The 13,870-nt window shown below is 50.9% G+C and overlaps 1 protein-coding gene across 4 annotated transcripts in view; it reads right to left on the bottom strand.

Annotated features, from left to right (window-relative positions):
• Positions 1–1,138: 1,138 nt before the first annotated feature.
• The window catches only part of RHCG (Rh family C glycoprotein), a 37,760-nt gene continuing 25,028 nt past the window's right edge, over positions 1,139–13,870 (bottom strand). For 3 of the 4 annotated variants that reach the window (XM_084640756.1, XM_084640754.1, XM_084640757.1), the window contains exons 2-11: positions 12,941–13,127; positions 10,628–10,778; positions 7,907–8,054; positions 7,031–7,197; positions 5,998–6,135; positions 5,768–5,904; positions 5,032–5,156; positions 3,411–3,484; positions 2,697–2,774; positions 1,139–2,079 (exon numbers count right to left, since the gene is read on the bottom strand). In XM_084640756.1, the coding sequence (XP_084496882.1) occupies positions 2,706–2,774; positions 3,411–3,484; positions 5,032–5,156; positions 5,768–5,904; positions 5,998–6,135; positions 7,031–7,197; positions 7,907–8,054; positions 10,628–10,778; positions 12,941–13,107 (1,176 nt within the window). In that variant the 5' untranslated portion in view covers positions 13,108–13,127 and the 3' untranslated portion in view covers positions 1,139–2,079; positions 2,697–2,705. The remainder of the gene's footprint in view (positions 2,080–2,696; positions 2,775–3,410; positions 3,485–5,031; positions 5,157–5,767; positions 5,905–5,997; positions 6,136–7,030; positions 7,198–7,906; positions 8,055–10,627; positions 10,779–12,940; positions 13,128–13,870) is intronic. The other variant, XM_084640755.1, reaches the window with a different exon arrangement.

Raw genomic sequence — 13,870 nt, 5'->3', positions numbered from 1 at the left:
TATTTGGACCCAAACACCAGCAGTTTGGAGAAGCAGAGCCAGTACACCAATGATCCGCAAGGCAGTCCTAGGCCCTGATCATCGGAACCATGTAGGTGTGATATCTGCGTGCATGGTTATTGTGATTTCACATGCAGCGAGTACAGCTGTGCACCCAAAGGCCCAGCCAGACCTCAAACCAGTCACTGATATGGGCACTGGCTTGGAATGTGAGCACAGATGGGCCTGATTTTCAAGTGCTCAGCATTTGCCATGAGGGCTAGATTTCCAAAAGGGCCCAGCACCCCACCTGCTGAGCAATTTGGAAAATCTGGCTCTTTACTTTAGTGCCTAAAATGGGACCTGAGCTCTCTGGGAAATTTGAGTCCATGTAAGTGCTCAGCTCTAAGCAGCTAGGCCCTGATATGTCCCAGGCACAAGAGCATTGTCAGCCCATGGTGTTCAAAACACACAATGTGTCTGAAGTCAGTCTGAAACCAGACCATGTGGGCCGCAGTCCCCAAGGTGTGGAGCTTCCCAGCTCCCTGGACTTCACGGGGCATTGAGGAGAGGGGGGTTCAGTACCTGGGAAAAGATGGATTGAAATGTATTTCAGGTACATGGTGCTGGGCCCATAGGCCAACTGTCTCCCCTCACCCCATGTCCTTGGATTTTAGATGCTCTCTCCTTTGTTTTCACCAGCAGCATTCCTGTTCCCCACCCCAGTGTAGTAGCAGGAGGGGGCTGTTGGCCTGATCAGCCCCTTGATTGTGCTGACTCAGAGAGGAGGCTGGTAGCATGGGGCTCTGTGCAACAAAAACAGGGATCAACCTGCCCTCCTCCCCCACACCAAACCTTCCATTGAAGGCTGAAAAATTCCCATGAACCAATCATGTTGCAAGTGAATCTGTCTCTATCCCAGCATCCTCCCACCATGGCTCCCTTTGTATTGCTACTGGTCGAAATGGGGCAATGGACAGAGTCCCACCTGACTCTCACTGCTCATTAAAAATGGGACATCTCGTCACCCTAGTAAAGGGACAGTCCTGTTTTTTGGAACTTTTTCTTATATAGGGGCCTATTACCCCCCCACCCCGTCCCATTTTTTCACAGTTGCTTTCTGGTAACCCTACTCATTACCCAACGGAGCACACCGCTGGAAAGAATAACAGTGCTTTTTATTCACACGTCCAAGGAGCAAGAGCTAATGACAAAGAGGAGGGAGAGAGAAGGGCAGCCGAGCTCCAGGAGTCAGGGACAGTGGTCAGGCCAAGAAAGCAAACATTTGTTTTGAGTCAGCATCGCAAAGGAACTGAGAAAGGGGGTAGGCACGCAGACTCTTGGGTTCTAATCCCTTGAGCAAGTCACTTTCTTTCCTTGTGCCCGTTGTTCCCCATCTGCCAAATAGGAGTAATGATGCTTACCCACTTCACAGGGGTGTTGGGAGGGTTAATTATTAACGACTGCAAAGCACTGGATATGTGCCAAGTACGATTATCTACTCTAAGTGTAACAGCGCCCCCCAGCTGCAAGGACATGCTTCTCTTACCCCCAAACTGGATCCATTATTATTGTCCCTTCATCCTCCACAATCCCCAACATCCAAGGTGTCGTGAGGCCCAGTTAACTCTGGGCCCAGACACAGCGCCAGCTGAATTGTTCCTGTGTGAAATCTGGGAACTTGAAAGCTGAGAGATCCCACCCAACAAGCACCTAGTAAAACAACTCCCCCCACAGGTGCTAAGCCCCCTCCCACTGCCGCTGCCCTGTGGCAGTGCTAAGGGAGATGCCCCAGTGTCCGTTTCAAACCTCTGGCCCCGTGCTCTCAGGTAAGCAAAGACATATGGCTTCACTGGCTGTTCTCCAGCATGTTGGCTGTGTTGGCTTTACTGGCTGTTCTCCAGTGTGTTGCTTAGTGTAAACAGGGCCTCTTCCAAGCTATCCCACCACGGAGGGGAATGTGGGAAAGGAAATGGGGCCTTCGGAAGCACTCAAAGAGTCTGTGTCCAGTTGGGGATTGTCGCAGGGCACCTCCTTTTCTCAAAATACACCAATAGTGTCTCTGGAGAGCTAGAGACGGAGGAGGAGTCCGAATGCCACCTAAAGGAAACCCAGAGGAAGAGGCAGGTCAGGGGTCTGTCTGTGACCTCTTAACATCAGGATGATGGAGAGTATCCCTCCCGCCCACTGGCTACCTGGCACATTCCCCTGGCAGCTGCCCGGCACCTGTACCCCTCCCGCCCCGACTGGGCTAGTGACTGAGCAGTCACCTTTGGGGTAAGGTTTCACTAGGCTGGGCATGGCCTGAGACACATGTGCTGGGCCGTTTAGCACCTCTCCTTACCCTTCTCCCGGTGAAATCCTGCCCTTTACTGTGACACCAATAACAGGCAGTTAGTACAGTCACATCACACACCCGTATACACCCACTCCCCAACCCCCTTCCTGCCATACCCACATGAGAGAGGTCTCAGTGCCCAGCATTTCTGCCACGAGGCAAGCATGCTGTCGTGGATCCCTGATGGATAAGCCCATGTGTGCATGGCACTGGCCAGTGCCCTGTGCCTGTGTGCTGCCACGAGGGCAACTAGGATCCACTAGTCCCTATCCATGCAGACTTCCAAGTGCTGGGTGCTAGTACTCTAGGGGCACCCTCTGCCCGACCAGCTCTTGGGCTCTTCAAGGCCTGCCCCCCCATGCATCGCAGCCCTGCCTACCCAGCTGGGTTAGGAAGTCACAGGTTTGAGGGTGGGGTCATGCATGTGGTACAGGCCGCTCTCCTCATCCTCAGGCACCTGCAAAGACAACAAACTTCCATCAGGTCCCCATGCCCTGTCATGAAGGTATGGACAGGGCCTGCTTTCCTGCCAGTGGGGGGTGCCATAGCCACACAGCTGGGGAGGGAAACTATAAACAATGGTTTCAGAGTAACAGCCGTGTTAGTCTGTATTCGCAAAAAGAAAAGGAGGACTTGTGGCACCTTAGAGACTAACCAATTTATTAGAGCATAAGCTTTCGTGAGCTACAGCTCACTTCCTCAGATGCATATCGTGGAAGTGAGCTGTAGCTCACGAAAGCTTATGCTCTAATAAATTGGTTAGTCTCTTAAGGTGCCACAAGTCCTCCTTTTCTTATAAACAATGGTGCGGCCATGTCATGGACAATAGCGCCACCTTGTGGCACACCACAACTCCCAAACAGTCCACAGAGCTCAGGCCTAAAGCCACAAACAGGATCCCAACACCTCCTTCTGCCACGCACCGGCCCCCCATCACCAAACCCCATTACCCCAGCCATATGGACACTGAGCCCCAAATCCCCATCAGCCGAAGGGCACCTGACTGCGACACCCTCCCCTGCACTTCCTGCAAACAGGCCCCAAAGCTCCCCTGCCCTGGCCACAGTGAAAAGGACCAGCCCCCATAGCTCACCTCCCAGTAGACATCATCCTCAAAGCAGTTCTCATCAGCAGGGTCCCCCAGGAACGGCAATTTCAAAATAGCACCTTAAAGCCACAAAACAGAGAGTGAGATGGGAAATGCCTCAAATCAATGAGAAACAAGCAGGCCAGGGCAAAGCAGCCAGGGACGAGCCCCACTGGGGTGAGCGGCTGGGGGAGAGAGGGATCAGGGAAACTATTCCCTTCCTGTGTTGTAGGTGAAGTGAGGTTGGGTCAGTTTTGAGCATGTCTAGCCCTGGCCCTTCATATTCTCCCTGCCCTGCAGGCCCAGGGGGGTCTTGTTTCGGGGAAGTCAGTGAAGTGGAGTTCACAGGCTGGGGGTAATTTTAAAGCGTGAATCATGTGGTGCATTATAGCAATGTGGGCAACCCTATGGGAAACATCTGGGGAAGGGGCCATCTCCTCTCCTACTATCTGTTAGATGCTGAAAGCAGAAAAGTGCTTCCTAAAAATGGAGACCTGCTCCTGAGTGAGCAACATCCCTGGGAGGCAGCAGGCAAGGCTTGGGCTAGAATTCCGCCATACCCCCAACAACCCACAGGATGGTAGCAGCAAAACGTCAAATGGGGAAATGCAGAGCATCTGACCGCAAGTGTAACACCCGGGGCAGCCAATCAGAGACAGAAAAAATTAGAACTAGAGCTCACCCTTAGCTCAGCACTGAATCAAACCCGACTCACATCTAACCCAACCCAGCCACAAACTGAACCAGACCCAATCAGAGACAACCCCAAATGAACAGCAACTTCCAAACTAACCAAAGGACTCAGGCTGAACCTGCTGAGATTCAGGGTTCTGCATTCGCTGATCTATTTCCTCTCCCCTTCTGGACTTGGGGGAGTTCAGCTGGAAGCAGAAGCCTTGAGGACCTCACAAGCCCTGGCCTGTTTTCCATGGAAATGCTCAGCTCTGTTTGGGATACAGAACTGATCCTCTAAAATTGTTATGTTCCCCATTCATTGCAGCCTTCCTGGTTCCTGCTGCTATTTTCCAGCCCCCCTTTTGGTTCATAACATGCCCCAAAGTCTCATCCTGCCTGCTAAAAGGGTCTGGAGCGGCAGATGGGGCTGCAGAACATCTGGGCAATTCCCCGCCCCAGGCTGTCAAAGATGTGCCTTATCCCAGTGTGTCTCGTGGTGGACAACGTGCCAGAGCCAGGATCTGCCCATTCTGCTGGGAACCTGCAGGGCACAGCGCCGTGCTGCCACACGAGGAAGGCCTACCTCCAGAGGGCAGTAGTTTTGGAAAGGACATCATAGTTTCAACCAATCAACATTTCCCACATGACATCGGGAAGTGCCACTTTTGGAGGTAGGACTTCTTGCGATGCTGGGGTGGGAGAGGTATTAAAGGGTTGTTGTGATAGGGCCAGTGGGGAACAAAATAGTCCTTGGAATGCCACATGTTTGCAAGCCTTAGGGCTCATCTCAATTTCAGCGTCTGCATGTGGGAGCAGAAAGGTTTTCTAGCCCAGGAGATGGACCCTTCCTGTAAGCCAGGGTGTGAGCAATTCGAGTGGCTGAGCCGGCCACTCTACAACCACAGCCTGGACCTGGGCCTTCTCCTCCATTCCCTGCACCCCGCCCACTCACCCACAATGGCCCCCCCAGCCAAGGCCATGGCCAGGGACACGAAAATGCCAGCTGCCTGGAACCCCCCTTGGACAGTGGGCGTCCAATCCTTGTAGTCACCCGTGAAATCAAAGGCACTGATGAGCCTGCGAGGAAGGGAAATGATGAGACCAGCTGTCAGAGAGACGCTCCTTTGAGTCAGGGAGTCCGCGCTGTGGAGGACGGGGGAGCTGCATTCACAGCCCTTTCAAACCATCTCCCTGGCACTGAGAGGACACATTCCCATCGAAGAGTGGGGAGATTGTAGCAACATAACCCGGCCTCTTTACTTTTATTCCTTCTTTTCCAGTCTGTTCCCACCCCCAGAGGCCTCAGCCTGGACCTAGAGGGGTCCAAAAACCACGAGACCCAGGGTAGCTTTGAGACCTTCACGGTTTATCCTGGAGTTTGACCCAGAAAAGGAAGCAACAGAGATAAAGAGATGCCCCTTCATGAACCCAACTGCCCCTGCTCAGAGTCCTCCAGAATGAAGGTGGGCCTTGGAGTTATAGGGGCTCCCAAAAGGGGGCAGCTGGAAGAGGCGGCAATCCTCCAAGCCTGACTCAGCCCTACAGGCCCCGCACCACTCAGGATGCATATCTGTAAGGGGGAACTCAGCTGCTGCCACTGACTCATCTCATCTGCCTCCCCCCCCCCAAACACACACGCTGGCCCATAACCCACCCCATCGCCATGGGAGAGATTTAAGCCATCTTACCCTTCTTTTCCATACACCTCTTCAGTGGCTGCGGCTGCGGTGACAGCCCCCACGATCCCCCCAATAAGCCCCGGCATGGCATGTAGGTTGTGGATGCCACAGGTGTCCTGGATCTTCAGCTTGGACTCCAGGAATGGCTGGAGGGAATGGAAGAGAGAGAAAGAGAGAGAGATTATTTCCTCTCCCTAACTAAGAGGCAAGAGCCTGGAATTCCTCTGAGCAGCACTTACCATGAGGTAGACAAACCCAGCGGTGGACACGATGCCACAGAGGAATCCAACGATGAGGGATCCGTATGGAGTCAGCATCATCTCCGCGCTGGTCCCCACAGCCACACCACCAGCCAGCGTTGCATTCTGGATATGAACCTGTGCAAATAACACTCACGTCTTACCACTTCGGCTTTGGGACAAGAGCGTTTTAAGCCCATTCGTGGCAACATTTCAAGGCAACCAAGGAGAAAAGCAGGGGAGAAAATGTTCACAGAGAAAATGAAGATCTGGGCCCATTTTCCTTTGCATTGGGATTGGCTCCCTGCCCATTGCAAATTCCCAATTACTGGATTTGCCTGAAGCCAGAGATTTTTGACCACCAAAAGTTACATGAATGGGAGGAGACTGAAGATGAAATGTCAACAGCTGATGGGCTGGGGCATCATTTTCATGTAGAAGAAACAAAACACTGCATCCACACGTGCACTGCTGCACAGATATTCCCAAAGCCTGGTGCTGCCACAACCACAGGTCTGTATGGGGCCTGCTGTCTCTCCCATACACGAGCACACACCCAGAAAACACCCTGCTCTGACACACACGTCACTGTATGGGCCCCGCTCCCTCACAAGCGCACACACCTAACACCGTATGCTTTCATGACACCGTACAGTTCAACCCTGGCACATGCCCACCACCATGGGACCATTCCCACCGGCTCTGCAGCACAGGTGTCTGCATGGCTCTGCCGTCCTAGGGATCCACCGGCACACAGGTGATCACACGTATCTGCTCCTCCATTTGCCCAAGCATGCTCACATACCTGCTGCTGCATGGAAACCGCACATGGTTTTCATGACAGAGCTTTGCAAAACAATTCATTCCTTGAACATGGCTCAAGCTGCTGTGCGGAGGCTAGGAGCCCTGGATGCAACCCCATGAAATCTGGTGCACAGTCACCAAAGGAAGCAGCCCCAATCAGACTGCCTGGCCCTTCAGTCATCCATGAAGCCAGGAGAGGGCACAGCAGGCGTCTCCAGTCCTTGCTTACCATGTCGAGCTTGCCTTTCTTCTGCAGCAGGCTGGAGAAGGCCACGGTGGTGAGGACACAGGAGGCCAGTGAGCAGTAGGTGTTAATGGCGGCTCGGTGCTGCGCATCCCCATGGTTTGAAACAGCTGAGTTAAAGCTGGGCCAGTACATCCACAGGTACAGGGTACCTGGGAGAGGAGGGGCAGGAGTGGGACAGTGAGGGGGAGAAGTAGGAGGGAGGGGAAGGAAAACAGGGAGCAGCAAGGGGAAGGGGAGTTAAAAAGAAACCATAAGAGATGGTAGTTATATGGCGAGGAGGCTAAAGCTGGCTGTGCCCCAAACCCCCAGCTCCACCTCCATGGCCAACTTTTCCCTCTTTCCGAAACACTCCAACCAGGAACTCAAAGCTGCAATAGCACATGGAGCCTTTCATTTCTAGGGCACCAATTCCTGTCAGACCCCAGGCTGGGGGGACTGTCTGGCTCTGGAATGCTGGGAATGGCACATGGAGCCTCTCACCTCACAACACCAGTTCCAATCGGACCCTAGGATGGGGGGACTGGCGGGCTCTGGGGTGTCTTGGAATGGGACATGGAGCCTCTCACCTCATAGCACCAGTTCCAGTCAGCCCCCAGGCTGGAAGTACAGGGCTCTGGGGTGTCTGGGAATGGCACATGGAGCCTTACAATTCTAGGGCACTAGTTCTAATCTTATCCAGCCCCGGGGCAGGGGATTGGGGGAGGGACTGGCCAGCTCTGAGGTGTCAGGATTAGGAAATGGGATACACAGGTTTTCACCACTAGGGCACTGGCTCCAGTCTGGTTTCACATAGCCTGTGGGATGTAGGAGGGACCCAGCACAGCTTTCATGAAGTCTCCAAGTCCACAGTTAACTCACCGATCATAGCAAAGAGGTCGGAGTGGTACACAGAGCCTTGCTTGTCTTTACTCTGTTCCAGGTTGGGCCGGTACAGAATTCTGGTCACTGTCAGGCCAAAATAGGCTCCAAAGGTATGAATGGTCATGGATCCACCAGCATCTTTAACCTGTGGACATAGAGCAGAGGAAAATTCACATGTTGGAAGTATTCTGGCCAATCGACTGTCCGTCCGTCCAGCCTGTGCTGGGTCACTACAGGAGGGGAACAGAAATGCTCCTGGTCCCTCCGACTGGCAGGCAGAGCATCTCAGCCACATCCTTCCAATTAGCCTCCTCTGTGGAAGGCATCATGGCAAAGGGGCATTTCTGGCCCCTCCATCATGTGACTCCATGGCACATGGGTTCCAGCAGCATCCCAGAGTAGAACTACCCCGAGGTGGCAGTCCCAGCGTGGGCAGGTAAAGGGCAGACAAAGAACAGGACTTTTAAATAGAGAGTTATTGCCCCTTGAAACCTGGGGCTTTTAGAACAAATATTAAAAAGCCACAAAACTCCCAGTAAAGGCCATGAGCAGAGATGGGCAGAACCAGAACTGCAGACCCATTGGCAATGCTCAGATCTGGATCCAAACTTCCAAGCTGGCCCTTATCTCTCTAAGGGGCTGACTCAGAACTCAAGGTGCAAATACCCCAGAACTTTGAGGGAGGGGTAATCAGGACCTGGCCACCATGAGGAATGAACCCCAGTCATCTCTCCCCTCAGCTCTTACTTTCCTCATTTTCTTCCCCTCTTCCCTTCACTGCTGCTGCCTCACACACTTGTGCTTGTTGTTTTCCATCCTTTTCTTCTGCCTCAAGACACACATGCAGCTGCTGAGATGAACTCTCCTGGAAGGGAGCTTTCCAAAGGCATTCCCCTAGCTAAGTTCACCCAGAGCATTGGTGTTGGGAGGAACAACTATGCAGATGGAAATAATGGGCAGTCCCCCAAAACTAAAAGGGTTGAACTTCCACCCCCACACACAAGCTCCGGTCTGGACACTTAAATTATTCGCTAATGAGACAGGAGGGAGTTTCAGAGATGAGAGTTTAAAGGGATACAGTAAAGATAATCATCACATATTTAAACAAGAATACCCTTCCTTGCTTATAAGCATCTACTAACCACCCCTGTCCCTCCCTGCATTCCCTCTGCTGGGTTACTAAGGCCACCTACGTAAGCGAGACAAGGTGGGTGAGGTCATATCTTTTGTTGGGCCAACTTCTGTTGGTGAGAGAGACAAGCCTGTGAGCTTACCCAGAGCTCTTCTACAGATCTGAAGAAGTTGACCTGAAGCAGAGCTCAGTGTAGCTTGAACACTTGTCTCTCTCTCCAACAGAAGTTGGTCCAATAAAAGATATGACCTCACCCACCTTGTCTCTCTAACAGCCTGGGACCAACACGGCTACAACAACACTGCATACATAGGTTAGTGACATTTGGCATCTCAAAGAACCCAGTTTCCCTGTGGTGACTGATGTTCTGTGTTTCATTCAGCTGGGCTGATCAGTTTCTCTTGTTCCCTTTCAGATGCCCCTGTGCATTTGGGCTCCCAACAGTGGAGGATTTAATCTATACTATAATTTTATTTTAAACCATGAAATTGTTGCCCTGGTACCTAGAGCACTGGACTGGGACTCTGGAGACCAGCAGTCCTGGGTTCTAGTCCTGACTCTGTCACTGGCCTGCTGTGTGCCCTTGGGCCAGTCATGTCACATCTCTGTGCCTCACTTTCCCCATTTGTAAAATTGGAATAGTGTTGCTCACCTCCTTTGTAAAGTGCTTTGAGATCTATAAATGAAAAATAATATATAAAACCTAGGGATTATTATTTCTCTGCATTTGAGGGATCCTTCCTCCACCTCCACCCCACTTTTGACCCCACCTGCACTTAGGATTGAGGTGAATGGGTTCCCCTTTCAGAACAAATCTCTTTTCCTCCGCCAGAGCAAAAATCTCTCATACGCTGCCAGAGGCCCTGCGGCTCCTTTACCAGACAGGTCTTCACTTTATGGTGTGCTCTGATTTTCTTCAGCTAAAGAAATATTATAGCAAGGGAAGGAGCCAAGAGGAAAATATTGTACAGCCATAAAGGGTCTGGCTACACCGCAAGAAAAAACCCTGCAGCAACGAGTCTCAGAGTCCAGGTCAACTGACTCGGGCTTGCACTACAGGGCTAAAAATAACAGTGTAGATGTTCCCGATGTGGCTGGAGCCCAGGCTCTGAGACTTGCTGCTGCTAGGGTTTTCTGCAGTGTAGACATACCCAAAGAGAGCATCAGGCCCTCTGTGTGGAGACTCCCTGGCTGTCTTAGGAAAACCCCACCAGAGGGGATCCCTTGCTCTCAAGTCACTGCCGCTGCTTGCGGAACCCTGGGAGATTTCCCATTCCCTGACTAAGGTAGGAGAGAAGCTAAAGGGTGGGAAAAGTAGCCCCGGCTGTTTGCTCATTGATGCGTTTGGAATCTTTTTACATTTCTGCTTGAATTGTTGTGGCTGGAATTAACCCTGTGTGTTTAGCCAAACAAGGAGCTGATGGACCTGACTGGAGCCAGGCACTGTACAATAGCCTACAGACAGCTCTGATGCTGCACCTCACTCCGGACCTGCCTCCCCTCTACCTGGCTCGGACACCCTGTTTGCACTGCCAGAGAGGAAGGGCAGGAGACAGCCGATTTTTCTGACTCGAGGGGAGCCTTACGTGGAGCAGGCTGATGAGGATGTACTCATTCACAGCAAAGAGCGTGACTTGAAACAACGTCAGGGTGAGCAGCTGCACAGGGCTGGTTTTGCCCAGGATGGCCCCAAAGGCGATGCAGACAGAACCAACGCAGAAATCTGCATTGATCAGGCTGGGGAGCAGGGGATGGGAGAGAAAACAACCTGCAGGTTAGTAATGGAGATCCTCCCCCCCTCCACCACTCCCAAATCTAGAGAGTTTCAACTTTGCCAGGACCTGAACCTCATCCTGGCTTCCCTACCAACACCCCCCTTGCTGGGTGTGACTAGAACATGGTCCCTTTAAGGGACAGTACCACTTCTGCATCCCCCTCCCGCTGGGCGGTGGCAGCATAGACTCATAGATGGAGGCCAGAAGCGACCATTGTGAACCTTTCTAACACAGGCCACAGAACTTCCCCCACAATAACTCCTAGAGCAGATCTATTAGAAAAACATCCAGTCTTGATTTAAAAATGGCCAGTGATGGAGAATCCCCCACGACCCTGGGTAAACTGTTCCAATGGTTAATTGCTGTCCCTGTACTCGGTATATGCATGGCTAAGGGTGAGATGAGTTATGGGTCTCTCTTCACTGGGGTCCCCAGAGGAGCTCCCAGTGGGAAGTTAGGAGACCCCTTGTAAGGATAAAGCCTTTTCCTGTAGCCATATTGTAAGGTCTGAGGCCTTTGTCTGCAGCCATGTTAGGAGAGCAGCAGCCAGGAGCAGAAGCAGAAAGTCACATCTTCACATTCTATCTAAATTACATTAAAACAATGTACTATCGGGCTGTTAAGAAAGTGATCCTGTCCTAATAGTAGCCATCATCACCAGATAAAGAAACAAATCTTAAGATGGTTAAAGAAAATGTTGTGTGATGGCATCCTGTCTGGCAACTTATCAACAAGTTGTGGTTGTGAAATCCCTACTTCTCTATTGTTTATCTGTATGGTCTTTGTCTGGTTCTTTGATTGTTTGTCTGTTGCATAACAAATTTTGCTGGGTGTAAATCAATTGAGGTGATGGGGTATGATTGCTTAAAGGATTGTTTTACAGTATGTTAGGATTGGTTAGAAAATTGTTTAGTCATATTTTAGTTAAATGATTAAGGTACAGCTAAGCAGGACTCAAGTTTCACTATTTAAACTGGATCCAAAAGGAAGTTCTTGAGAACCATCTCCAGGACACAGCCCCAAGATCAGAGCTGCCAGACCACAACACCCTGCTAATTACACCATGCAGAAACTGGAGTCCCCCAGATTTCGTGCTGGCCAGTCAGGATCAGGTTAAGTTTGTCTGCCTTATTGGGAGTGGTGAACATTGTATGCTTAGCATGGGCATTCTGTTTTGGTGATTGTTAATAAATAGAGGTTAAGTAGGATATTACTGTGTAAGACTCTTTCACTGGTGGAAGACCCTGTAAACCCGCAAAAGATTAAGCCCTGAGTCCACAGGGAATGGGTGTTTGTTCTCAGTCCACAGGGAATGGGTGTTTACCCAGAGCCCACGGAGGAGTAGAGCCCAGAGCCCACGGAGGGGTAAAGTTAGGTGCCTTTTGCCTGGAGCCCTAGGAATTGGGAAAGGGTGGGGGTGCCTAAATCAACTGGGTTATATGCCTTGAGCCCTAGGAACTAGGTAGAGGTGGGATGTCCTAGAATGTGCAGGCAACAAATTTAGGGTAAAGTTGGGTGCCTTATATCTGGAGCCCTAAGAACTGGGAAAGGGTGGAGTGCCTAAATTAACAGGGTTATGCCTTGAGCCCATGGAAGGGTAAAGGTGGGTGTCCTAGAGTGTGTGTAAGAGAATTTTGTGCAGGTAACACCCTAGTCCTTAGCATGTGGAGAATGGCATAATGAAGTTTCATCAGATCTGAGGCTGTTTGTCCAAAAGGACCTGAGCAATGAAAGTCCCAAGACTGAGGACAAACAATGGCCCTGACACTTGGGGCTTGGCCTGGAGCCTGTGAGATTTGGTCTCATGTGGCTGGTCTTACCTGGCTCCTTCCTCACCATCCACCAGAGCCAGTCACCCCTGGAGTGGAGGGTGGAACCCAGTCACAGGTACACAGCGCCCTCACAGCTGAGGGGGGGAGGGGGAATTGGGACCAAAGACCTTTTCTTATGAAACAGGCTCCATGGGGTCTTTAACAGCAGGCAGGGCAGAAGATGTAATATGATCTGGAGCACCCTTTCTCCACAAAGAGCAGGGGCAGAACCTCCAGGCTGCTTGGTCCCCTCCCTCCCTGCATCTCCCCTGTCCAGCAGGAGATGGCTTCCATCAGTCCCAAACCCTCTTACTTTTCCACTCCAATGAGTATCTTTCCATTCTCGAAAGAATGGAACCAGCCCTGCATCAGGAGAGCCCACTGGATCCCAAAGGCGGCAAGGAGGAAGTTGAAGCCAACAGCTCCAAAGCCATAGCGCTGGAGGAATGTCATCAGGAAGCCAAAACCCACGAAGATCATCACGTGGACATCCTGGAAAGCTGTGTCAGGGAGGAGAATTCATCATTATCATGGGGGGAGGGGAGGCGGGGACTCCTGCTGTTTAGGAACTTGACAATACCCCTAGGTCAGAAATACCAATGATTTTTCAGGAGAAATTTTGAAAAAAAATTCATTTTAAATTGTGCACAAACATTTTTAAAACAAACTGAAAAATGAAAAACCTTCAGTTTTTGGAAATGCTTTTTGGTAAAATAGTTTGGCTTTGAGGAAAAACCATCAGTGTTTGGAAAGCCCTTTCAGTAAACATCATTGATTTTCATTTCAGTGAAAATATTCAGTTTTGAAAACAAAACACTTGTATAAAAATAACCTGAGCTGTAAAGCACAAACATCTCCATTTTTTAACAAAAAAATCCCAGAGACTTTGAATCAGAATTAACATTTTCCATGCACACTTTTGCTCTACTTACAAACCCCTTTTCATTTAAAAAAACAGAAGTTTTGATAATTTTTTGCCCAACAACCTGTCTGAGCTGGGTCAGAACCCAGTGTCACTGACTGCTCTGCTCCTTCCTGCTCTGGGAACTATTATTGTTAGCAGCCGTTATTTGTATTATCATAGCACATACAAATGAATCCCAGTCATGGGCCAGCACCCCATTGTGCTAGGCACTGTACAAACAGCAAACAAAAAGACAGTCCCTGCTCCTAGGGGCTTACAATCTAAGTACAGGACAAGAGAGAACAGATGGACAGAGAGGAGGCACACACTCTGCTCACT

Source organism: Lepidochelys olivacea (assembly GCF_965140295.1).
Source record: "Lepidochelys olivacea isolate rLepOli2 genome assembly, chromosome: 10".
Lineage (NCBI taxonomy): Eukaryota > Metazoa > Chordata > Testudines > Cheloniidae > Lepidochelys > Lepidochelys olivacea.
Note: the sequence above shows the minus strand (reverse complement) of the source record. Positions and strands in the feature narration are given on the sequence as shown.